Source organism: Rattus norvegicus, chromosome 16, assembly GCF_036323735.1.
Source record: "Rattus norvegicus strain BN/NHsdMcwi chromosome 16, GRCr8, whole genome shotgun sequence".
NCBI lineage: Eukaryota > Metazoa > Chordata > Mammalia > Rodentia > Muridae > Rattus > Rattus norvegicus.
In genome coordinates this window covers 81,916,859-81,943,945 of record NC_086034.1, presented here as the reverse complement: position 1 = coordinate 81,943,945, position 27,087 = coordinate 81,916,859, and the positions used below count along the sequence as shown (strand labels likewise).

The following is a 27,087-nucleotide window of genomic DNA, read 5'->3' as shown; positions in this document are numbered from 1 at the left end:
TAGGAAGCGGCCTTAGAGCTGGGAAGCTATCTTTGTGAAATTGTATGCTTAGAACCTGTGAAAGTTCTTAGTCTGAGAATAAATTTGACACCAGGACTCTCGCAGTTGATATGCATGAAGCTAAAATGATTGAACTAGCTGTTGTTAACATACATGATCACAAAACACAAAGTAAGATATGCTCACTCTAAAAATGACAGTTAAAGTTGGCATATATGAAATGTATGCTAACCAGATACTTAAATGCTGCAGAATCTCCAAGTTCACCCTATAGTTATTTATTATTTTTATTGTGTATAATCAAGAGGATAAATCTTAATTGTTTAATTACCCCCCACACATCTAAATGGCATTACCCTAAGAACTGTGTGCTTGCTTGCTTGCTTGATGGTTATGCTCTCTCTTGATTTCTCCTATCTGTTTTCTGAAAGAAGATTAGGAATCTTCATTCTGAGTATCAGTGACTGGCTTTCTGGAGATGTAAACAGGGATCAGGCAAACCAGATCCTCTGGGGCGATTTGCTCCAAGTGAAATTTATTTGCAAGCAGCTTGTGGCCTTTCATCTTTGAAAATTGTGAATATGTTCATTGATACCAACAGGAGAGGGCAAAATGTGTTACCAGAAAAACAAAAGGCAGCTAATCTTTAATTTAATGTAGCAAAACAAAGTACTTGTTGGGCTATTGATGCTTAAGGCTACTGCAATCAGAAAGGTGTTGACATTCCGACTCTCTTGTTTATCAGCTTGTAAATCCTTCATTCTGGATTAGGAACCAGACACCAGTGGCTGCATAAAACATGAGCACATGCTTTCCTTTCCTTGTGGTTCTGCATGAGCCTGTGATTATGAACACAGCTCTATTGACAGCCAGCTTCAGAGAACTCAGTGGCTCTAAGGCTAGATGTTTTGTACCCTTGCTCAGCTTCACAATGCGATTGCCTTACACAGAGGGGTGGCTGGCTCTTGACCTAATTTACCAGCAATGGGTGTTGTTTTTGTATTTTGTCTTTCCTCCTGGGAATAAGAAGTTAACATAGGTGTTGCCACCTAGGCTGAGGCTGAGCTGTAAGAAATGGCTGCATTCTTGACAAACCCTACCCTGCCCCATGTCAGAGTGTCTGCATTAGGGTAGTAGGCTTCATCCAGCTCCAGAACTCACTCTGAGTGGTGAAATCTCTGCATGGACAGCTTCGTGCAGCCAAGAACGATGACTTCCAATCAGCCTTGGATGAAATTTCAACAATCTAGAGAGATTATAGCAATGGGAGTCATGACAGCAAAGGGCAGAGAGGGCTTGGGTGGTCATACTGGCTTCTTAAAGTTAGTAACATTCAATTTCAGTCATCAACCCAAGTTAGCCTTTTAACTAACTGTTATTGAGGAGCTTGTCCATCACATAGTTGTTTTGAGTCAATCTAAGTGAGAGGTGATATTTAAGCATCTATCTGACTACTGCTTTAGAAATCAAGGACCATATCTGGTGGGGTTCTGTGCAGATTTCCTAAGAGCTTCGTCAGTTTCCCTGACAGAAACAAACACTCTTGTCTGCTTCAAAAAGAGATGGTGAGAAACGGCCATCTGAAAGCATGGAAGGTTCTGGCAAATCTTCATTCAGTTTTTAGTGGTTATAGCTGGACTAGATGTTGAGTGAGAAAGAGAAAGTCTGTCTAAGATGTGGGCGGAGCTCCTATTAGAGAGACAAGTCACAGACGTCTCAGAACTCTCAACCATGTCCCCACGGGTGAGTTCACATAGATACCTGCTTTGTCATACAGAAACCTAATCCCAGCAGTACCACAGCTCTTCCTGGTTGTGCTTCGCTGGTCCTACATATGTCAGGTGCCTCAAGCCACCTTGGTTATGATGGTTTCCTACTCCTTCTCTTTAGGATAACCCAGTTGTTTACCAGGCCTGGTGTGCTGCCGATCACCCTGGTCTGTTTTCTGTATGAGATAGGACTGTGTATTCGACAGAAGCGTATTAGTTCTAGAGCCACTTCTGATCCAGATGGCTCAGCTGTGCTTTGGTTCCTCTCTCTGTAAAATAAGGTACAATAGTAATGTCCCTTAGGCTCTCAGGAGGCAGATGAGCAAAACACATGATCCTGGGGAACCCTTGGCACAAGGGTGCCTGTTCCTCTTCCTCCTGGTTGGATGTTCCTCCTCCTCCTGGTTGGATGTTCCTCTTCCTCCTGGTTGGATGTTCCTCTTCCTCCTGGTTGGACATTCTTCTTCCTTTTCCTCCTGGTTAGATGTTCCTCTTCCTCCTGGTTGATGTTCTTCTTCCTTCTGGTGCATTTACTAGGTTTGCTCTGATCTAATCTGCCCTGTGTTCCCACCACATGACAGATAACCTGTTGAATGTGAAGCCAGCAGTGCTGTATCCTGTTTTCTCACGAAACCCCACAATACAGTGGCATCCTTACTCCATGTGCCCCCGCCCAGGGTCATTCTTATCCCAGACCTTACTCTTCCTGTGTAAACTTTACCCCAGGCTGTACCCTCTCATTCCATCATTACCTCAGATGCCCCTACTCTTATTTATTCATTATCCCAAGGCCCACTCTCCGTTGTATCCTTAACCCAGACTCCATTCTTCCACATCAGCTTTATTTCAGGTGTATTTCATGATAACTTCAGTTCCTTCTCCTACTTCATCATTACCTCAGGCCCTACCCTTCCATTTCAATAGTATCTGGAGGTCCTTCCTACTGTGGTGAATGGATTTTTTACCCTTGGATTCTGGGCAATGATAAAACACCTAGAAAAGGTAACTCCCTAAGGTAGAAAGATACTCACTCCATCAGTAAGCAGGCATGGAGGACCATGATATGGGGAGGGGCATAGCACTAAATATTGCTTTCTTTGGACTTTGAGTCAGTTGTTTTAATGACTGGAGACTCTAGTCCTGTGGTCTTCAATGAACTAGGAAACATCTGGATAGCAAGGAACTACTGACAAGGCATTGTACCGAACAAAGGGTAGCTCCCAGGTCTGAGTCCTGCTTGAATTGGTTCTCTGTGGTATCATCCTAAGATACTCCAGAGCCTGATGTGGACTGCTGACTGATCAGCAGGGAGTAGAGCCACAGGCTGGTGACCAAGACAGCAGGTACTAATTCTCTCCTTGTTCTGGAGGCCAGACTCTGAACGTGAGGTATAGGCGGGAGGAATGGTTCATTCTGCAGGTTCTTAGGGTTCATTCCATGCATCTTTACAGAATGTGGTGGTAACTGGAGATACTGGTGTTCTTTGGCTGTAGATCTGTCAGTCTAGTCAGTTTGTCTGTCTTTGACTTGATGTCAGTGTTCTGGGATGTCTGTTATTGGCCTTCCCTAATTAGTGAGTGATCTCATCTCAAGGTCCATAATTATGTCTAACAAAGACCTATTTCCAAATAATATGGTATTCTGTGGATTTAAGTGGACATAGCCTTGCAGGGTGGGCATAGAAGAAGGCATTCAACCTATTTCAGTGGTGTAGGCAACCTCCTTGCTGGGGAACATCAGCACATCCTATAGCAGGCAGCAGCCTATTTTCCTGAAAGAGGTCTTCAGTGTCCATTGAGAAGAAGCATAAGTATTGTTAGTTATTCCAGTAACCTGGTGTGTTGATGAGGCAGACTGAAGAAGGTCTGTATTGATTTACTGTTCTTTTTTTTTTTTTTAGATTTAATTATTTATTTTATGCATATAAGTACATTGTAGCTGTCTTCAGACACACCAGAAGAGGGCATTAGATCCCATTACAGATGGTTGTAAGCCACCCTGTGGTTGCTGGGAATTGAAATCAGGACAAAGAACAGTCAGTGCTCTTAACCACTGAGTTATCTCTCCAGCCCAGGTTTACTGTTTTGGTTTTTTGTTTGTTTGTTTGTTTTGTTTTACATGAATATTAAAGCAAGTTTTTGTGAGCTGTGCGTACTTCTCTACACTGAGTAATCTTAACACAGCTTCTCATTGGGGTCCAAAAGCAAATTAATTCAGACCAGTAGCAGTACACTAGAAACTTTGCAGCTTAGATCATTGAGCAACCATGTACTTTTGAGGAGTATGCTAGTCTAATTCGGTCTAAACTGCACTAAGCCAGTCTTATAATAGGGACTTGTCTAGGTGAACCCCTTCCTTTTCCAAATGAGCTGTTTGGGCCACTGGACTAATTCAGGGAAGTCCAGGGAGGTTTTACTAGGACACTCTTCCTAAATGTCTCCTGCAGTATTTGTGCAGTGGCCAAGCTCAATGGTTATTCTTATATTTGGTCCTCACCAGTCACTGTCTCCGTAGATATGTCAGTGGAGAAATCCAAAACTCTAATCCATCCAAGCCCTTTGGTTATTCTGCATGTGCTTTTAGAAGAAGTTACTTTGCTGTGAGTGAGGTTTTAGGAATAGTCATCTGGTCAACCATCAGGCACCTAAGCTTCTTACCATCTTTACCAAATCACACCTGACTCTTGGGTAATGTTTGCCTCCCAGGGTAGAGTTTCTGTACTTCAAAAACAGCAGCCATCAGAGGTCCAGACCTTCATTGGGAATAAAAAAGGTTATTGCAGTTGAAGTAGGTGTAAGGATGTGCAGATGCCAGGGGTCTCTGATCTGCCCTCATGTTTCTCCTCTCGCTTACAGTTGGTTTTAATCCCAGTCTGGTGTACCAAAAGGTCAGAGTGGAAGGCTTTCCTCTTCCCCTGCAACTTCTCAGATGCCAGGGAGCTCAGAATCTTCATCATGAGCTGCTCATGTGGATGGGTCTCTCTGAACACCCTGCCCACTCACTTTATGAAGACCTGTGTCGTCAGCTCTGTGACGCTCTGTAGGAAGTTGCCCATTTATGGCTACTAGAGCAAATGATATCATCACAATAGGTGGCTCCTGTCTAAATAGGGATCGTTTGTGAAATGAGATTACAGGCATTTATCTGAAAGAGCAGGAGACAGAGCACCTGCTCTCCGTAATTGCTGTCCTGGGGGACAGCACTGCGCTCTAATCAAGGCGTCCATCTCCATGGCTAATTTTGTTACCAGCAGAGAGCTTGCGTTTTACGCTCAGTGCCAGGCAGCCCCCATATCCACATGGAATCCACTCCAGATCCGTGTTTTCTATTACGCTTGAATATATGGGACATGCATAGGGATCCTATGCCTGCCACCGTGCTGCAGTGTGCCTGTTTTGCAGAGTACCTTGGCTGCCTAGTCCAAGCCGAGGCTGACTGGAGCCGTGACCACTTACTTGGTCACCCTGGCCGCCTCCTTCCTTTGCAGCGAGGTTGAAGTGCCCCTGCTTGCACAGCCTCCCATCTGCTGAGGAGCTGCCTGCACTTCCCATTCGGATGCTGCAAAGCGTGCAGCAGGAGTCTCGCTTCGGTAAGTCTAAGGTGACTCATTTCTCACTTTCTGTGTCTTGGATGTAGACTTTACTAGTTCTGTGGCCTCTGGGAAACGAGACTTAACTGATTAGCACTCGACCAGCTAACCCAACAGCTGCTTACCTCTCTGTACTTTGCAGCATGTTTTTTTATGGTTTTTTTTTTCTTTCATTGCCCTGTTTCATAGACCTAGGTTGCACTGCTTTCGTAAGTGAAATACTCATGTCTTGATAGATGGCAGTGACAGCCGGGAGACAAGCACCGCAATCCAGGGAGCATCCTCCGTTCTCTGGGGGGACTTGAGGAGATGGTCTTGCACAGCCATCCAGGACTCCAGTATTGTCCTAGGAAGACAAGTTCTGTCTCTAATTAACCATCCTTTTGAAAGTCGCTAGATACCGGAGCCGTCTGTAATGCAAGCACTGTTTTGCTGGCTCTCCGTTTATTTCAGCAAAGATGTGGCAACTGGGCTGTGGGTTCCGTGATCCCCTGGGAATGAGTAAATCCAGGGACCTTAGGTCATTAAACCTGTGCTTCACAGGCTAGCAAGAGAGAAGCCTGCGGAGAGGGCTTCCTTTGTGTGGCTGAGTGCAGTAAAGGGTTTTGAGCTCTTCCCAGCTGCAATTGAAGAGGATGAAAGGGGAGAGGTGCTGGGATGGACGCCTGCTGGGAAGTGCTGTCTGTGCCCTGTCTTTATAACCAAAGCCCCTTCCAAAGCACTAATTTAGCGCTTACACCAAGTAGCCCTCCTCAGCTTTGTGGGAGGAGATGGTGTTGCAAGTGTCATGGAATTGCCTAGGCTTTGGATAAAGCGTGCTTTGGAGTGCACAGTCTGACAGGGAGCTCTGAGAATCCAGCCAACTGGTTCACATCAGTCAGGAAGGTTTTTTTTTTTTTTCCTTCTTCTTCTTCTTTGCAGTGAGGAACTGTATAAGCTGGTACAGCTGAAGTGGCTGGTCCCCAGCTTTGGGTGGGTGAGTGAGCCGCCGCAGCGAGGAAGATGAGGTGTGCCTGGCGTAGCCTTTCCCCACACGCTTCCTTCTTACTCTGCTTCGTTGACATGTTCCGTTTCATTCTTGCTCTTCCTCTCTGAGACAGAATGGCCCACATCTGGCCACATCTGGTCCCTTCCCCAGCTCATTTGGTCGTTGCCTCCACATCTGGGTAACCACTGGCTGTATCCATCCCCATTATACATGGCTGGGTTTTCACAGGGAGGACTTACACTCTGCCAAAGGACTGAGCATGTCCAGAGGGAAGCTGCCATTGGCTTCTCCGTTTCCAGGTGGATATTGACTGCTTCATTCATAATTTTATCCCCAGAGCTGGTCTATCTCATCTTCCAGAAGCTCAGTGTCCGGAGGGGGATTTTGTAGCCTTGAGTCTATTCACGCACTAGGACTAGTCCGTTTGGCTTTTCCCAGTCTTTTGAATTATGCTCCATTGAGCAACAAGTATTTTATTACCCACAACCACCCATCGCCCATGCCCCTCACCTGAGTGAGCTTATGGGATGGCATGTGGCATGGGTGTCCCAGACTTGGGTTGAATTTGTAGCCCAAGTCAGAGGTCGCTGTTGGAAGTAAGCCTAGAGAGACGTTTAGATCCCAGCACAGCTAGACAGCTGCCAGGGAAGCAGGCCACTGCTGGCTCTTTCTCTAAGTTTAAACCCCGCCTTCGCGTGTCTTGGTTACTCAGCACTAAGTGTCTTTAAGTCATGCGTGCTGTTTTGTTCTAAACCAAATCACTCTCCTATAATAAAAGCAGAAGGTGGAACAGTAGAAGTGAAGTATGACTTTGTGACAGCATTCCTTGGTAAAGGTAACCACTGCATGTGCACACTGGCAGGACAGGTGACAGACATTTCACAGCCCAGCTGCAATGCTGCTCGAGACCACTGTGCATTTTCTGGACAAACTTTAGTTCTCTCTCATGCTCTCAAACGTGACTTCCAAACTACATGCAGTCTTTGCTTTCTAGAATAGCGTCATTTTATATAAGTAAAATACATCTTTTGATTTTTGAAACTTACTTCATGGCGTGTGTGTGTGTGTGTGTGTGTGTGTGTGTGTGTGTGTGTGTGTGTGTGCCTGCCTGTATATGTATGGAGGTCAGAGGATGACTTTGGGGAGTTCATGCCTTCCACCTTGTTAAGGCGGGGTCTGCCTTCTATCTGCCATGCCTAGGGTGTTTCAGCTGGCCTCTGAGCTTCTGCCCTGTTTTCTTGTCTCGACATTCTGTCCCTGCAGTAGTGTTGGGATTGCACATTGCATCTAGCTTTTTTCTAAGGTTCCGGGGACTAAACATGGGGTCATAAGCTTGCGAGGCAAATGCTTCTGAGCAATCTCTCCTCCCTGAGTTTTATGTTTTGTTTCTCCTTCAGTGAGTGGCTCTGCATATCAGCGAGGTACGCTGAATTCTCTGAAGTATATAGGCAGTGCAGGCTGCCGAGCTCCCAATATCCTAGACCGTGGGAGCAGAGCTCTGCAGTCCTCTGGACTGTATTGGAAAACATCGTCTTTCTTGCATTATCTTTCTTCATTGATATGCTCTGAAGACATGCCCCTCCACCCCCTTACACATGACTGATTCCTCATGTCCCACATAGGCGGTCTGTGAAAGGAGCAGGGAAGGCTGCCGAGGAAGAGCTACAGATGTCAGAGGAGGTAAAAGGGCGCTTAGGAAGGATGCCGGCATGAGTGTTGCCATTGAGTCTTGAGATAACACGGGACGCCTACACGCTGTGTGTTTCCAGCCAGTGTACAGTGTGTGGGATATTTCTGAATCAATCACACCCCCACATGTTAATGGTGTGCTTCCTTTATGCACCCAGCAGCTGAAAACACAGTTATCCACCCTGGGCTCTGTGCACGCCCGCGGCAGCACTCATTGACGCTTGATCTCACACTTTGAAGCAGGAAGTTGTTTATGGAGATGCAGCTGTTACCTGAAATTTGCATATTAGATCATTATTTTATTCATGACTGGTAGTAAAATTAGCATTTTCATCCGACTAGCATCGAGAAAAAAAAAGTCGTAACGTTTCTCGGTGAAGAATGGCTATTGTGAAATCGCTCTCTTGTCTGCATAAATTGGTTAAAAGTATGCTGCGTGGTAAGGGCAAGGGTTAGAAACAGCTCCTCAAGGAACTTTCTGTTTCTCTTTTGTGGCGAAACCTTCCTCTCTCTAGTCTTGTGGCATCGGAATTTATCTTCCTTTGGACACTGGGCTCTGGGTTGCAATAGCATGCCTTGAGGTTGGGCCTCAATATTGATCACAAAACTGCGGAGATCTGCATGTGCAACCTATCAACGTTGGTCACAGGAGGTGTTTGCTCATGTATTCCTATTAATGCCGTGGACCATGCTCAGGCATGGACCACCTTCTCAGATCATCCTGGGCCGGTTCCCTCAACCTCGTACATGCTTCTTTGATAACAGAGACAGAGGATCCTGACTGCCAGGGTCGGCAAGTAGTATAGTCTGGGACTGGTAATATGTCTGTTGGTAAAGGCATTAACCCCTAAGCCTGACTAAGTTTGATACTTAGGACCCAGATAGTGAAATATGAGAAATAATTCCTGAAAATAGTCCTCTGACCTCCACCTGACCTCTACATGTGAGCTGTGTCATGCATACACACACACACACACACACACACACACACACACAACATAGTAGTATACGCTAGTGCATCTGAGTAACTTGGACTCTAAGAATTCTAAGATATCTTCTTAAGCCATGTGTGACTATTAGTCTAAGAGGAAATGCTGGCCTCTTGTGATCATGTGGAGACCTCCTTGGACCTTTCCTGAGTTTCTTGTCCCAGTCTTATACCTAAGGGTTTGATTTATCACATAGAAGTATTCCTGAAATGCAGTCACTTAGACCTGGGCCTGTTCACAGGGTCATGGTGCAGGATGGCTTAGTAAGGACAGCCCCCTCCACCCATTGTCCTCAGCATTTGGTCTCTGATACTGAGGGAGAGGGCGCTCATCTTCTGTAAGCAGTTCCCCCGAAGCAGGAAGAGGACAACAGGGTGTTCTGAGAAGTGAATTCAAGTGAGTGTTTCAGCAAGGCCTGTCTGCGCTGTGATCAGCACCATGACCAGAAGCAACATGGGAGGATTGGGATGTATTTTGGATGGCAGCTCTCAGGTCATTCCATCACAGAAGGAAGTCAGGGCAAGAATTCAAGGTAGGGACCTGCAAGCAGGAACTCGTAGCAGAGGCCATGGAGTAATGCTACTTACTGGCTTATTCCTCACAGATTTCTCAGTTAGCTTTCTTATACAAATCAGGACCACTATCCGAGGGGTGACACTTTACACAACGAGCCCAATATTTCTACATTGATCGTTGGTTAAAACTGGTGGGAGCACTTTCTCAATCGAAGTTCCCTTAGCCCAGATGACTTTGTGTCAGGTTGACAAAACCTAGCCAGCATAGAGACCAAATTACACTTCCAAATAATTCACCAACATGTAGACATTTCTGTGGTCTCACTAGCTTCTTAACTACTAGCAAAGTGGCCAAGAGTCCTTGGAATCATGGTCTGGGGTCTAGCTGCTCTGGAATCTACATAGATGACCAGTTCAACTTTGCTGTGTTTGAGTTTGGTGCTTGATAGATATATCTCACTCCATTTCTTTATGTTTGCAGGGCAGAAGGCACCAAGCTGGGCCTCTCCCATTATTCTGAGGGCAGGATTTTGTGGCCACCTGTTGAGTACATGTGCTACCTGTGTATTTGTACCTTCAGGCTCAAGTCTAACCCTTATTAATGTCCCGAGACTCTCGCTCATTCCTTTCTGGTGCTGAGCAATGTTCTAGATGGATTTCACTTTTAAGTGGATAGCATCCGTCCACTAAAGGATGTCCAATTGGCCGGTGGTGAGTGAAGCTGTTGTGAGTATCCTGGAAAGGCTGCGTGGATAAACTCTTCTTTGGGTCAGTACTGAGAAGCCCAGTCAGATGAGCTTATAGTCTAGGTATGTTCTGTTTTGTAAGTCGTCCAAGTTGTCCCTCAAGGTAACCAAAGCTTTCTGTAGTCTTATGAGGAAAGAACACAGTTCTTTCTATTTCATCTCCTCATGAACATTTAGCATGTCTGCTTCTGACAACCGGACCATTCTCATGGCTATGCGGTCATAGCTAGGGTTTATCACCAGACAGCAGTGTTTCCCCGATATTAGAGCGGACATTATCAGGGCAAGGACGTGAAGGAATAAATCAGAGGAGACAAGGACAGGAAAGAGGAGAAGAAGACCCAGTGGGCTGGCAGCAGAACTCTCAGTCCTGTCCCTACTCTGGGTTCAACCTTCCTGATGCTGTGATTCTTTAACACAAGGTTTCTCATGCTGTGGTGACCACAACCATAAAATTATTTCATTGATACGTCATAACTATAAATTGATAACTGTAATTGTTCTATGTTATGATTCATAATGTAAATATCTGATATGCAGGCTTCTGATATTTGACCCTTTAGGGGGTCATCACTCACAGGTTGAGAACCACTGGTTTATTGGTAGTGAGGGTGGGATATGAGAATTTTCTTGGGGCCCAGATATGGAAATCATCATCATCATCTTCTTCTTCTTCATTGTCGTCGTCGTCGTCATCATCGTCGTAGTCGTCATTGTCATCCTCAACACATGCTCAGCTTGTTTCTGATGATCCTCACCTGCCCTCCAGCCCATTGATCAATGATCAGTGTAGAAAGGTTCAACTCATTGTGTGAAGTGTCATCCCTGGGCTGGGACAAAATGGGATCTTACCCCTGGGCAGACCTGCTGCCACTGCTTCTTCTGGAAATGCACCTTGCTAGTCTTTAAAGACAATAGTCCAAAAATGGGGGTAGGGGAGCTTTGGAAATGATTTCAAAGCAATGGGACCATGCAGATTAGTGTCCCAAGGCTCCACCCGGGCTGGGTGCTGCTTCAGGCCTCTCATTCCTTGCCTGGGTCCAGACCTTGAAAGACTCCCGGGGTATACCTCATGGAAATAAAGTTCTGCTAACAAAACCGAACCCTAAGAACGTCCCGCTATAGTATGAGGGATAGCAATGTTCTGTGCTTCAGACACACACATTTGTTGCAGCTGACATGGTGACAACATTTTTAGTTGCTGGAAAAATGATGTAGCCCAGATGGATATTTCTAGAGGAGCGATTGGTCCCCAATCCCCATTTGCTAGGGCAGGCTTCTTGAAAATACTGGCTGGAGGGCAGGTGAGGGTCCTCAGAAACAAGCTGGGCATGTGTTGGGGATAATGAGGATGCCGATTTCCATATCTGGCCCAAATGAGGAGAGATATACATTCTCTACACATATGCTAGGCCCCACCACATGGCCAGTAAAACCAGTGGTTCTCAGCCTGTGGGTCACCACCACTCTGGGTGTGTGTGTGGGGGAAATCATATATTAGACATCCTGCATGTCAGATATTTACAATTCATAGCATAGCAAAATTACAGTTAATGAAGTAGCAACAAAATAATTTTATGGTTGAGATCACCACAGCATGAGGAACCGTATTAAAGAATCATGGCATCAGGAAGGTTGAGAAACACTGCAGTGAACTGTAACATTGATACACAGATGTAAAAAAAAAATAAGGCAAAGCAAATGAAAGACATAACTTTTATTTTTATTTTTAATGCTTTCTGGGGGAAAATGGTGGAGAGTCTGAATTATACATTTTTCTTGTCACCCTCCCATTGTTTTACAAGTTCCTTCATTTCTAAAGAAGACAGTGCAGGGGAGAGAGCATGGAAGCCCTTCCTTTCACCGGCCTGTGAAATGAGTGGATATGAAGCTGCCCTTCTGTGAACACGCAGATCACTCTGTGGCACCAGAAAGGCCATCACTGCTGGTTCTTCCCATTTGCCAACATTCCACGTGGAGGCCTGTAACAGTCACTGTGACAGTCACTGAGCACAGCCTTGACCCAGGCATGGGGTGATTGATCCTTCTTTGGACACAGCTCTTGCTCATGTTCGGGTGACACCTTTGACAACCATTTTAGGGGCAGCGTGGGCAAAGCGGAACTTTGTGTCACCAGGCTGTCTTGTGGGCTGCTAGCAGGCCACAGTTCCAAAGTGACTGCTCTAGCTGTGTGCCCTGTGTTGATTTCCTATACATTGGACCCTGAACAGTCGAGAGGGCAGAAGGAAAGGGATCTCTGTGCTCTCTGGTTTTCACTCTTGTTCAGTAGTAGAAACTTCCCCTTATAGATGTCCCCAGAGCCAAGTTAGAGCCACCTGCCACATCCTCTCATGGGGAGTAGGCAACGCACAGATTACAAGATGCCTGAAGAAAACCATCAGGGGTCCCTCCTGCTGGGGTTTTCATGGTGCCTTCCTGAGTATCAGCCACTCTTACACATGTGCAGCCCAAGGCCCTGGGGCCAGCTACGTGCATCAGCTCTGATTTAGGGGGGCGTTTGGTCAGCGAGTGTACTCTGTTGTCCTTGCAGGTCTCATGACTTTCACACAGAGCTCTTGGGCTTCCCTGATGCTCCCTCCTCTCGGCATCTGGTCTCCCCCTCTCCGTCAGCCGTTTGTTTACTCAGGAATTCCCATCCGTAGAGCTGAACTGTAAGCATTTGCGAGCATTGTTCCTCGTCTCCCTCAGCTTTCACTGTGCCTTCCGTGGTGTGCAGTTTAGATTAATTTTCCGAGTGTGTGTGTGTATATCTCAGTGTGTGGGTGTGTTGTCAATGAAATGAATATGTATGTGCCTTAATTTTATGTAGCCTGTGTGACTCCTCTGTGAAACGAAGATCTTCGATCGTCTAGGCTTTTTATTTTTATTTTTTTAAAGCTCTTCAAAACAGTCATGTCTTTTTTTCTAGCATGACCCCCAAAGAGAAGCAGGCTACATAGTACATGGTTACTGGTGCATGGGTTTCAGGAACTGACTGGGAACCTGGTTGGGATTGGATACTGATAGACATTTTTGTTTGAGTGCGACGTCTCACCTGCATGCTGTTTTTTTGGCCAATCAGTGCTTCCTGGGGGTTGGGGGCAGACACGTGTGCTGGATACTACACAGATCTGGATGTTGTTCGGATTTGGAGTCAAATCTTTCTTGGGAGACCCATTCCAGTTCTGTCACACTCAGGGTCAGTCCTTACACCCAGTACCCTTGAAGCACGCAGGAAAGGAAGGTGCAGTAGATTGACGTGAGCTTCCTCTGTGAGGAGACCTCATTCCAGAAACCAGGAGGTCCTCCTCATCCCTCTTGCTTTGATGGAGAGGATTGCTGAAGAACATTGGAGGCCTCCATTCTGTTACTCTTTGTCTTCACCATTTACGACTTTTCACCCATTACCCTATGTGATTAGCTCATAGAAGCCCAACACGGCGATGTCTGCCAAACTGTTCCTTTGGTGTCCTTGGATGTGAGAAAGATCTGTAAGACACAGACCCTCGTGAGGATGTTGCCAGAAGCCTGGACCTTTGTAAACTCTTAAGGATTACTGCAGAGCCTGACTCCTTTGTCCTGGGCATTCAGTGTTTGTTGGATGGATCCACAGTACAGTTTGACCTTGCTATTCTTTCAGTAACACGAAACCAGGCATGTCTATTAACTATCACACTTTCCCGGGAGATGTGGTTTGTATTAAGGATACTGTCAATGCATACGCCTTTGGCTCCAGTGGGCTTTATGTAGAACAGAGAACTGCATTTTCTGGTGTTGAGCAGTGATCTTCTAATGGAGCCATACAGGTCCAAAAGCCCAAGCAGAGGTGGGTCTCACTGTGGACAGTGTGCTCCTGAGATTTCCATGTGGACTGCAGTTATTTCCAGAGGAATGCTGCTGCCTCCTGGGCTTTAGGGACTTCCTCTGTGGTGTGTCGGGATTCCTACACTTAACCCCCCAACTCTTAAATCTCACACTCACTTCTGATGGGAGATACTTTAACCACAGTGAGGAAAGTTACTGCTGACAAGCCACAGGTGTTACTTTGAGTTGAGGTAATTTCTAGTCCCAGGTGCCTTGTCCTCCCAACCTTCCACAGCAGCCGTCCTCAACCCAGGGGTTGTGACCCACTTGATGAGCCTCTAGCTTCAAAAATGTTTACATTACAATTCACAGCAAAACTACAGTTATGAAATAGCATTAAAAATAATTTTATGGTTGGGGGTCACCACAACATGAGGGACTGTATGAAAGGGTCCCGGCATCAGGAAGGTTGAGAACCACTGACGGAGAGCAACTTCTGCACTGGAAGCCACCCTCACTACATCGGTTTATACTTCCTTTTACAATTTATCCTCAACACCAGAATCTTAGAATTGGATATCACACAGTCAACTCATTTACTTCATTAAATTATACGGGACTATAAAGTTTTGTAGATAACATGATTAATAAATGGTCATTCTGTGAGGTTTTTTTTTTTCCCTGACAGTCATTCACTAAGTGCTAAGACCTTTGTTACAATGCTCACATTAATGGTATTTTTACGACGGTGTTACAGTGTTGCCATGGGCACAGAACTCAACAATAACACTGCTGTTAGCTCACATCCTCAGAAGGGACAAGACAGGCGGTGAATGAAATAGAACATGTCTCCTTGCAGATGTCACTTGTGTGGAGGTCGGAAGACAACTTACAGTTGTTTGTTCTCTCCTTTGTTATGGGGATCCCCGGGGTTAAACCGGAAGCAGGTACCTTTTCCCATTGAGCCATCTGACCAGCCTCAAACCACTGATCTCTACACCCCCCCTCCCCCGTGGCTTCGCTTTGCCTAGAATGTCCTCTGCAGGAAGGAAATGGTGAGTAATCTTCTCAGCTTGGCATCTTTCGCTTAGACACACACACACACACACACACACACACACACACACACACACCTGTGGTTCCTTTGTGCCTTTTCTTGGTTCTGTGGCTGGCTCCGTTCTCACCAGGGCCAGCGATTTGTTTACCGATTCCATTAGTCACTTCTCCTTTTACTGTCACCAACTACCTGTCCAAAGAAACTCAAGGGGGGAAGATTTATTTTGAGGATACAGCCCAGCATGGCTGGAAGTCATAGCAGCTGGCATCCCTGCATCCCTGTGGTGTGAAGTGTGAAGCTGCCTTGCTAACATCTCAGTGGATTAGGAGTCAGAGAAGGGAGCACTGGTGTGACAGTGACTTTCTCCCTTAGCTCAGGACCCAGGGCAGGACGTGGTGTCATCTGCATTAAAGTGGGGGGGGGTCTTCTCTCCACATTTAATTTCTCTTTGGAAATGCCCTAACATTGAAGTTGACAATGAAGATTAACTGTCGCATCTGCGTACCCATGAAAAGCGTCTGGGTAGATTCCAAACTCAGACAACACTAAATAAAGTGACATTAATATCAGTGTGTAGGGTTTTCAGTGGACTGCTGTTGTTAAGTTGTTTGGGCAAAAGGTTTTCAGTTCAGCTAAGGAACGTGGCTGCTGGATAACATGGCAAAAGTATACTTAAGTTTTAAGAAATGTATTATTTTATGTGTATGGGTGTTTTTCTTGCATGTATGTATGCATGCATGTAAGTATTATGCATGCATGTAAGTATGTATGTATGAATGAATGTATGCATGTATGAATGCATGTATGTATGTATGAATGCATGTATGTATGTATGTATGTATGTATACTATGTGTTACTAGAGTCTGTGGAGGCCAGACCCACTGAAAGTGGAGTTATATATGGTTACAAATTGCCACATGGGTGCTGGGAATCAAATCGAGGTTCTCTGCAAGAGCAGCCAGTGCTCTTAATTGCTGAGCCATCTCACAGTACCTGTGGGTGGAATCTTAATACCAGGACAAAAGACATTTTCCTACAATCACACCACTGTGGCAATCTGAAGAACATTTGGTCATGGTTTCCCATGTAGTTCAGTGTTCCCCCTCTTGTGATTCTGTGGACACATATGTGAATCTCCTAGAGGGTATCTATGGTTTATGGCATGAGGGTTGGGCGCAAGGGCATGATGAGAGAGCCCAAGTGAGGAGGTGCTGCTGTGACTGACCAGTGGTGGTGTGCCAGCTTCTCATGCTGGGGCTAGGACCAAGGCCCCTTTGAAATCTGTAGGCTTCTCCGTTAGAACTCTTTGGGTCTTCATTTCCCACTACTGTCCAGCTTGCAGTCCAGCAGGCAGTGGGCCCAGGTAGTCTCTCATCCTGAGCATCGTCGTGTATTTCTCCCATGGCACTCTTCTCTCTCAAGTGCCCTGTTAAAGCTCCTGCAGCCACTTTACCTTTAGGACTCTCGTAAAGGCTGTGCTTCATGAAGGGACTAGTGGTGACTAGGAAACAGCAGCAGCCTGTGGGCTTTGTGCTCTATCTCAAGAAGAGCCTCCTTCCTGAGAGAAACAGGATGACGGTGGAGCGCTGTTCTTTGTGCTGTATACGCACAGCCCCCTGAGAAGGGGTTGGTGACCAGCAGGCTCCAAGCAGCTGTTTTCCACTAGCTCCTCCTTACAGGTCTGAATCACGGATGCTAACTATTCCCTTTTTTTTTCCTTTTCAAAATCCTTAAGAGGCAAATTTATGCAGGGCAAAACTGGGGCAAATTCACTTATGTAGTATTCTGAAGAGTTATCCAGCTTGTTTTGGTTCTCTTGTCAAATTTTTACTGCATTAAATATTGCTGTAAAGGAATAATACATTGTCTGAAATTCTTATAAGCAACATATAAAGATGGATAAGAGTCCAGAGAGGTTAACAATATAAATATTGCACTTACATTATTTCATCAGCACACAAAAGTGTTTGGAACTAAGACATTTAAATTTGAAATAGATGCTCAGCGTGGGCCTGTAATTCTAGCTACTCAAGAAGCTGATGCAGGAGAATCAGAACTTCAAGGCCAGCCATGTAGTTTATATGGCGTGATGCTATCTCAAGGAAAATCGTTAGAAGATGTAAGAGTAGCTTGCCTGACATGTACAGGGTTGAGTGGACCATCACAGGACCACAATAGTTAAATAAGTAAATGAACGAATAAATAAATAAGTAAATAAATGATAAGATTCAGCTTAGGTGATCACACACTAAACTTTCACTGTGATTGTTCTGCTTTTTATTCTACAATTTATATAGTTGCATTTGATATTTCTGGAATAATAATGATGGCATTAATAATAAGACTATAAGCATATCAGAAGATCACTGACAGTGTTGAGTACATTAGTCCATGTGAGCTGCATATATATTCTTCCATATGCCATAGTTGCATAAATGTGCATCCGTAAGCATTGCTCTGTTCTTGAATTTTTGGTTCCCAGTAAGTTGAGTTTTAAAGAGAAAATGCTTACAGCTTCCCCTCCTTTTTGGGTCATTCTACTTATTAATTATTTGCTGAATCTTTCCTCCGTGAAGGGTGCTCATTGTACTAGAGTTTTAATGTTAGGAACATTCTCTAAACTTAATGTCCCCACAGTGCCAATGGGACAACATCCAACAAGCATGCTCTGGCCTCTGTGGGGTGAATGGGCATCAAAGTTGTCCCTATATCTCATTTCTAGTCGTATAACCATCTTCCTATATGGGAGGAGGATACCCGATCCCCTGTAAGTTACAGCAGAAGAGGAATCCGGAGACAAGTATATGTTGAAACCTTTGTTTCGTCTCTGTACGATGCCAGAGCTTGACTGGCAACCACACACTTCACACTGTGAGCTGTGAGCTGTGCAACCCCTCTGCCCTTTACTTTGGGCAGTGCATGCAGTTTGGGCAAACATCTTCCTGTCACTGAACACAAACAAACAGACATGTTCTTGGGAACTATAATTGAAATGGTAGATTGGAAAGGGTAGGTTGGATACAAGGAATGAGTATTCTCCTTCCACATTGGAGGAGGATTATATGACGAGAAACAAGATATCGTCACAACTTTGATGCCCATTCACTGCACAGTGAGGTCATCATTTGAGAACAATGTTACTGGTTTTAAATAAAATCAGGGAAAGCATCTTTTTTCAAACAGTTCGTTTCTCTGCCTTCTTTTACCCTTTAGACCCACACATTTCTATATCTCCTTTATTTAGGAAAAAAAAACTATTTCAGAGCTAAGTATGTGAGCTCAAGTTTGAGGCAGCATTTGTGAGGCAGAAACAGGAAATTTGTAAGTTGGAGATCAGTGTGGAAAGACCATGTCTCTGAAAACCGAAGTCATGAGTATTGGTTAATTGTCTTGTCTTGGTTGAGAGCAGCGAGTCTAGGACACGCCTGGAGAAAAGCTTATGTCTACTAAGAGGGAGCCATGGAGTGAGATGTGACAACACCCTCACAGGCAATTAAATCCAAGAGAAGAGGCACCTGTCTTGGGAAACTGCTTGCCAAGGAGCCAGCATTTGGCATGAGCACCTGGACACAGCATGACCCCAAGTGGTGTCAGCCTGTCTTGCCTGGGATGTCATCACTTGGCAAAGATCAGGTTCCTATCTGTGGGGGTTCTGTGAGGCCAAGTAACTGAGGAAGAGGAAGGATGTGGTTTCTAGTTTTCCAAATTGTTGTCTGGATGAGGAAGCCTGGGAGAGCAAACACATCTCTTCAATGGAAGTCATCAGTGCTAGCTGACTTAATCTGAGGGGAAAAATGGAATTTAATACAGACTGTTGTTGGAGCTGTTGTGATGGGTAGGGTAAGATTAAGGCATTTCCCTAGTTTCAGTCCCTTATAGGAAGTGGGGTGTGAAATACGTTGACACAGTAGGCTCAGAGTTCACCAGAAAGGAAGCTCTGTCCTGATCATACCTAATCATTTGGCTCTGAGAGTTGACTCTGAGTCTCAACTGTCAGTCAAGCCTCTAAGAGGACCAGTGAAAACAGTGCCTTTCCTTCAAAGAGAGCCACTTTGGACAAAAAGATGCTGCCTTTTAAAAGGTGTTTCCCTCATGTGGCCCAACTCAGGGGACTCTGGGAGGTACACAGGTCATTTCTTAGCAGTGACTGGGTCACAATCTTCTCTCACACAAGCGTCTTTGACCAAGACTAAGGATGCAAGGATCTGAGGCGATTCTTTGTAGAGTCCGTGCGCAGCTCCCATTCTGCATATCTACTTGGTTTATAAACACAGATCATATGGGAAACACAGAAGCCTGAGTTGGCACCGTTGTTTTAACCCAAATTTCTAATCTGAATACTTTGACCGAACTCATTCATCCCACGAAGTGTATCTTCGCAAATGTTTAAAGTGTGAGTTGAGTGATGACGTTTCCCTCTTCATCATCTGTCCCGGCTGGTTTTGTGTGTCAACTTGACGCAAGCTGGAGTTATCACAGAAAAGGAGCCTCAGTTGTGCAAATGCTTTCATGAGGCCCAGCTGTAAGGCATTTTCTCAATTAGTGATCAAGGGTGGGAAGGCCCAGACCATTGTGGGTGGTGCTGTCCCTGGGCTGGAGGTCTTGGGTTCTATAAGGAAGCAAGCTGAGCAAGCCAGGGGAAGCAAGCCAGTAAGTAACATCCCTCCATGGCCTCTGCATCAGCTCCTGCTTCCTGACCTGCTTGAGTTCCAGTCCTGACTTCCTTTGGTGATGGACAGCAATGTGGAAGTGTAAGCTGAATAAACCCTTTCCTCCCCAGCTTGCTTCTTGGTCATGATGTTTGTGCAGGAGTAGAAACCCCGACTAAAATATCATCCTAACTGACATCAGGAATGGTGAGACTCGGTGTGAATGGTCAGTCAAGCTGGAGGAGTTTATACTACAGTGTTTGAAGTAGTCTCCAGTAAAGATTGGAGAGTTTATTTCATACACAAGCAACCGGCACGTGACTCAAGCATTACAAAGTGTTACAGAAAATTAGACATCAAAGCCATGAATTTGCCTGCACAAGGAAAGTTTTGTTTTGCACACAGTGGGTTTTTTCTTCATATAAAAGGTGACTCCTGTGTGTAAGGAGCTGATCAATGTATTTGCTCTGAGTTTGCCTAGGTGTGATTTCAGCAGATGATGGGAATCCCTTTTCTTTCTTTTCTGGCAAAATGAATATTTTTATGTCATGAAAACTCATTGGAATCACAAAGAATAAAACCCGTTAAGCACGGGTAGCTTCTAGAATGTCATAGCCGGGGATTTCTGCCTGCATTAGCTATTTTTCTATTGCTGCGATTAAACACCATGATTGAGGCAACTTGTACAAGGAAGGATTTATATGGGATTGCTGCTCTAGTGGGGTCAGAGTTCATCATGGTAGGGAAGCAGCAGCATGGTGGAGGCTGGGGTAGCAAGCTGAGAGCTCACCCCTTGAACGCAAGCAGGAAACAGAGAGCAAACTAGAACGAGGGTCTTAAACTCTCACACCCTGTCTCCAGTAACTTACTTTCTCCAGCAAGGCCAGACATCCTAACGGTACCACCAACTAGAGATTGGCTATGCAAATGTCTGAGGCTAGGTGGGACAGCCATCACTTAATCCACCACACTGCCTTTCACAGCATGAAACAATCCAGGGCGCAGAGACGTCTTTCTCAGTCAGCACCCAGACCTGCTGTCTCCCGAATCCATACATCATCTACTCCACTGGGGGAGGATCTCTGTAAGTCTCCCCATCTTTGCGATTTCAAAGGTCAAAGATCTGCTTCATGTCTCTTGTTTGGATACATGAGTATTCTCAAGAGCTTCTGCCGTAAAGTCTATGCCATTCCAAACCTTTCCTCTCCTGGCTTTGTTCTCCAGATGACCTCCATGTCCTCCCCTTTTTTGACCCCACCTGAGGTAATCTGCCTCCTCCCTCCGGTCTCTACCCTGACCTCTGCTTTTAAAGGCTTTATCTCATTTGTGTGATCTCTACGGAGTATCGGGCACTTTGTTTAGTTATTAAGTCAGCCACACGGATCACTCACTTCCCGTCATCTTTGTTATCCCCTTGTGAGCACTTTCCAATGTCCCCTCGTCCTCTTTGTCTTCTGTGTTTTCGTTCATCTGATCTCATTTCTCCAGCTGTCACCTCGGCGACGTTCATTTCCCAAAGCGGGACACTGGCCTTAACGTGTCTGCATTCTGCCAGCTTCCTTCCAGAGTGTGTGGAAGTTTTCACCTTGACTATCCATCATCACACGAACACCTTGCTCTAGGCAAAACCTACATCCTCCTCCTTCAGGCCTCTGCGGTCTGTCCTCTTCTCCTGGGTACCCTCTGTAGATGCTCTGGCCTTGGATCCCTTTTGTCCACTCCCTGTCCTCCTCCTCCCCAGAGTTGCAGGGTCCTGGCTCATCGCTGTGATCTATTCTTTAAGTACCCACTGTTGGGCTGCCTGTGTCCTGTTACCTCCTGGCATAGACTCACTTCTGCTGAGGTGCCTGTCTCTCGGGTCTGTTCTCTCCTTTTCTAGCTCTGCCTCCACCATTACCTCCCAAATCAGCTGAGTAGCAAGCCCAGCTCCGACCTCTCTTGAGGGACTCAAGTCTTTCAGCCCTTCCTCCTAGTAGGGCTCATGACTCTAAGAAGACTTTACTAATGCCTTGTCCTCTAACCTCTGTTGTCCTGTCAGCTTTCATATGTACAATAGGCACAGGGGTAGAAGATCATACAAAACCTCAGAAACCAGATTAGACAGCTTTTTCCTCTCTGTGTGCAGCTTGACTTCTTCCCACCTTCATTGGGAGTTAAGTTACGAAGCTGCCAGAACTAAGATAACAGCTGAATGCTGAGTCCATGTGTTTCGGTTTCTGTGCCTGGGAAAGAGTTAGGTAGGGAAATCGATATGGGTGTCATCATGGACTGACAGAGCTCGAGACACAACCCCGAGGCTTCTCCCCCATCTTTCCCCAGTTCTCACCTGACAGTCTCTACAGCTGCTGCAGCCAAACCAGACAGCACCGAGGCAGGAGTGGTACCTCAGGCCTCACCTGTCTGCTCAGGACTGCTTTTAGGTCATGCAGGCATGGCAGCATGTCAACAAATAGCCTCATTTCCTTCACAGCAGCTGCCAGCATGTTCCCCCTTAGGTGTGGACGGCCATAGCTAGCTGAGGCTTCCTCTTCCTCCAGTCAGGAGTACACCTGGGTTTGGGGCCAGTTGTGTCTGTGTTTGGTGGTCTTTCCAGCTCACTCTGTGTTCCTGCACTCTGGGTGCACTACCTCCTGGCTGAATACTTGGCAGTGCCAAGGGCTTCGTCCAGAACATGGCTTGCAAAAGGGTGGTTTGCAGATGTTCTCAGAGCTCCAAGTTTTTAGTTTTTTTCCTGATTTCCAGACAAAGTAAAGGCATTCTTACTAACACTTGGTAACGCAGTGAGGAAGCAGCAAAGCCGAATTTAGGATCTTACCATTTCCCACAGCAAATTAAAGGATATTTTTATTTTAAAAGAGAGAGCCTGTCCCTCCCGTGAAGAATTTTGGAGAACATTTCTCAAACACTATTCCCATTGGTTTGTAAAGCACAATCCACCACCTCTTTGTTGACCTTGACTGTTTAATTGAGCATTAAGATGATTTTTCCACCCAGAGATAGCCGCAGATACCACACTGTTTACAATCCATGGTAGGGCTACACAGCAGGCATGCTAGGGTGATCATGGGAAGTCACAGGGACAGGGGTGAGTACAAGGGGTGGCCCTCATCCTGGAGCTTGGATGTGACTGCTCTTCTGTGACCTACAGGTTTCAGCTCTTCCAAGGGGCTGTTTTCTAAACCAGGCTGCGCTGACCAAATCATCAGTGCAGGGCCAGTGCATGATCCCAAATCACTTAGGAAGTTCAGTGTTGTGGAGGGAGACTTGGGCACTGACAGTGTGAGCTGGTCCAGAAGAGAAGCTGGTGGCTGGGCTTCCTGCTAATTCAGCATTTCCTGGGCCCCAGGGAAGACACTATAGCCTGTAGGCCTCGAGTTCCAAGGTTCCATTTCTGCTGGTCTAGGCTACTCCAGGAGCTGATGTTTTGATTTTTCTACTTTGTTCCATGTTCTTTGTTTTATTTTGTTTTTCCATTAAAAAATGCCAAAAGGAATAAAAATAATACAGTTCTCCCTTCTTCAAGGGCTCTTGTTCACAGAGGAGAGTTGGTATGAACATGTATTCGCTCAGGTTGAAATCATTTTTGTAGTTTCTGTGAATTTTGAAGACGCTGGTTCTGTGTCAAGGCTCCTGTCTGAGCCAGTCACCATAACAAGCTGCCTTTTTTTTCTCGAATCCAGAATTCCCAACCAAAGTTTTAACTCACATTGAAAGGCCTGATATTATTTATCAGTCTCCATGATCTCAGCGCCAACCTTGGGTGTTACTGGGGAATGCTCAGACTCTGAAGTCTTGAGATACAGAGGGCCTTTGACCCATAGGGCTCTTTGAACCCAACAGTTTGTCCCTGGTCATGTAAACCTCACTTTCTGAAACACCAACACACCTATCCCAGCCCCACAGGGGTAGCGGAACTGCTACTACAGGAAGAGAGGAGCCCAGCCTGGTATTGTGGGAAACAGGGGGTTTTCTCTTTTATCAGCAGACGGCTTCTTTCTTATATTGATTTGGTAACAAAACAATCATTTCAAAATATGACTAATAAAGCGTTCACAAAGAAATAAGAACTTGCCTGTCACTACACATGCCGGCTATAAACAGTGTGCAGCCATCCCACGCAGGTGGACACACACACACACACACACACACACACACACACACACACACACACACACACGTTTTACCAAACATTGAAAGTGATGTCACCCCCACCCCACCCTCTGGGGCTCAGGGATCTTTGCAGAAGAGGAGGCAGAAAGAATGTAAGAATCAGAAGAAATGGCGGACATCAAGTGAACAGTGCCTTCTGGACACAACAGGACTGGAGCCCTGTGGAGGCACAGAGACTGAGGTAGCATTCACTGGGCCTGCATCAGCTGGGGTCCCAGAGTTGAAAGGAGAAGTGTGCACAGGCCCCATCCCTAACCCTGAACCTATCTCCTGTTGATGGCCACTTGCAAATGAAGTAACAGTTTTCTCCAAGGGAGCCTGATTGGGGAAACAAACCACTCTTAAGGGTAGGACCCATGCTCAGCAGTAGATGGCCACTGCAAAATGTGCACAACGGTATCTTTGGCAGTTCCCTGTCTCGTAATGCTTCATGGCTTTTAAATTTTATCTCTATTATTTTATTTATTTATGAATTTTTTCTTTACCCTACAGAGTGTGTGTGTGTGTGTGTGTGTGTGTGTGTGTGTGTGTGTGTATGATATATGCAGGAGAAACAAAAGGAGGAAATCCATAGTTGGGATGTATTATGGGAGAAAAAAATCTATTTTAAATAAAAGTGGGGAAAATAAGGCAGTTGAGAGCATATAGTATAAAAGTAATTTAAAGTAATTTGTTACCAACATTTACAGTAATTTTGGAAAAATTTGAAAAGTTTTAAATAGATACCACAAAATCAAAAAGAAGACAAGGAAGAGGAGGGGGAGGATGGGAGAGAAAAAGAGAGAAAGCGATGCCAGAACACTTAGCAGGGGTTATTTTCTTAAGCTAGCATCATCTTCCACATCGGGTGGAGATCGGTGTGGTGATAATCCAGACCAGGAGAAACCAGAATGTGTTCATCTGGGTCTGTAGATAGAGGATCAGGGAGCTGGAGCGGCTCCTTCTATGACGAGGCCAGGGTTTGCATGTTGCATGACGACATGGCTGGACTGTGGTTTGTGTTTCACATGGTCATGTTGTCACAGCTGAGCTTCCTCCATGATCTGCAGTCCTCCCCCTCATCCCCTGTCCTCTCCAACGCTCCCCTATGTATCCCCATCTGGCCTTTGCCAGAGCCTGCCCACTTCACCATTTTCTTTGTGATACAGTTTGCCATCTAGGGCCAGATCAACTGCATGGCCTGCATAGTTCGTTTCTTCGACCACTCTTCCTCCCTCTCCTTTTTATCTCCTGTTTGTCTGATGAAATCACTATGATAGTAGAGTGATGTGGCCCACTTCCCCCATAACCAGTGTATTCTAGGGTCTTTCCACTTTGGAAACTCATATGACCTTTGCTGTCAGCTATGACTCCTGTGAGGACATCAACACCAGGTTCGCTGCCCTCTGTGAGCAGGGCCGAGCTCTGCCCTTACCCTTGCCTGAAACAGGCATCTCTGGACATCTCACAAGACACTAATGACCAGAAAGGCTTGTGCTGAGTCTCAAGCTCATTGCTCATCATTATCCAGTAGGACAATGTGTGCGCTCTTCCTTCCTGACTACGCAAGGCCTGCTGTCTTGTCAGAATATGAGCTTTTTAGGCTCCCTGTTGTTTGCCAGAGCATTTGAAATGGATGACCTGGAAGCTTCCTGACCGCAGGATGAGACAGAGCTTCTCTCTTTCTACCCAGGTATATCTCACAGAGGATCTACAATGGATGCATGTAGTTCAAAGCCAAGGCTCTGTGCAGCAGCTCCCTGAGAAGAGAAGAGGAAGAGAAGAGAAAGGTCACTGTAGCCAGTTCATCCTGAATGGCAGTCAGTGGATATCATAGGAGAGGTTTCAGACATTGTTCATACAAAGCCTTTGAGAAGACAGAACCTGAGTTCTGGTGGAGCTGGAGGCCAACTGAGTGTGAGGTGTAAAGGGTCCCTACTGCTGAGTGCAGGTTTCTGCCACCATGAGGAGTCACATAGGAGATAGTAGTCCTAGGGACATTGTCTCTGGATTTAGCTACATACTGTAGGGCCAAGTCAGAACCTATAGGACGTAGATAGATTGATTTTAGGAATTCGTCTATATAATTGTGTGGACTGTGGAGAGTGAAATCCTCAGGGCAGACCAAAGCTAATGTTTCCAGTGATCTAACCTGTGGCTCAGGTTTTAACACAGTACAAGGCAGACTCTTCCGTCCTTTGGGCACCCCAGTCTTTTTCTCTCATACTTTCAGTTGAGTCAGTGAGGCCCACCCCCACTGTGAAGAGAGTCTTTCCTTCTGCTATTCCTACCTGAAAAACTTCATAGCAACATTGGATGCTTGATTAATTGTCTAGGTAACATAGTGTAGCCAAGTGGATGCAACGTTAACTGCCTCAGGAAGAGGCCCGTATCTTCCAGCCCCAGGCGCCTACTTCTAAAGAGAGGGATGGGATCATGGCCTCAGAGATTGGCTGTGTTTATCAGAGATGCCATCAGAGATGGAGAGAAAAATGACTGAGGTTCACGTGTCACAACACGTGTCTTGGGTATGGCTGTCATGATATTCAGGAGAGTTTGTGGCCCTGACCTGGTGCTCATTAAAAGAGGCAGCCTTGGGTCTACCTTATTAGGCTGTGACTCCCAGAGGCAAAAGCCTGTAAGAACTTGATGTGGGAGCATTTCCAATATGATTAAAGACTGCATCCACCGAAGGCCCAATAAGCTCTGGTATTTTAACTTTATACGTTGAAAATGAGTTTTCTCCAGTCCTCTGTAGGAGTTTACAAATGGTAAGGTGTCTGGTGATAAATGGCAGACACGGAGAAACAAATGGTTGTAGTGAAACCGAGACGGAGAGTAAATATTTAATATATTATTTTCCTGGATGAAAGTAAAACCACCATTAACTCCTTTTCTCTATATTCAGCCAAGGCTTCCTGTTTTCAGTCTGTGCACCATAGCTTCCGGTGTGTCTCCTTTCTGTGGCATTACCATGTGAGCTGCGACTCGCATTTGTCAGTTTGTCACAACGCACCGCTGCAGCATGATAGACATGCTCATAATACTTAGGAGGCTGAGGCAGCAGGATCGTGGAACTGAGGCTAGCCTGAGCTACAAAGTGAGACCTCGTCTCAGCCCACCCACTTATCCACTGAGCAAA

General features: G+C 45.7%; 1 protein-coding gene across 4 annotated transcripts in view; it reads left to right on the top strand.

The window, feature by feature from the left end:
- Window positions 1–27,087, top strand: part of Dlgap2 (DLG associated protein 2) — a 709,635-nt gene that overhangs the window by 254,748 nt on the left and 427,800 nt on the right. Inside the window, exon 1 of one of the 4 annotated variants that reach the window (XM_039094156.2) lies at window positions 1,959–5,358. The exons of the other annotated variants lie outside the window; for them this stretch is intronic. Coding sequence (XP_038950084.1) covers window positions 5,325–5,358 — 34 coding nt within the window. The 5' untranslated portion in view covers window positions 1,959–5,324. Of the gene's footprint in view, window positions 1–1,958; window positions 5,359–27,087 lie in introns of those variants that run through there. 4 annotated transcript variants of the gene reach the window in all.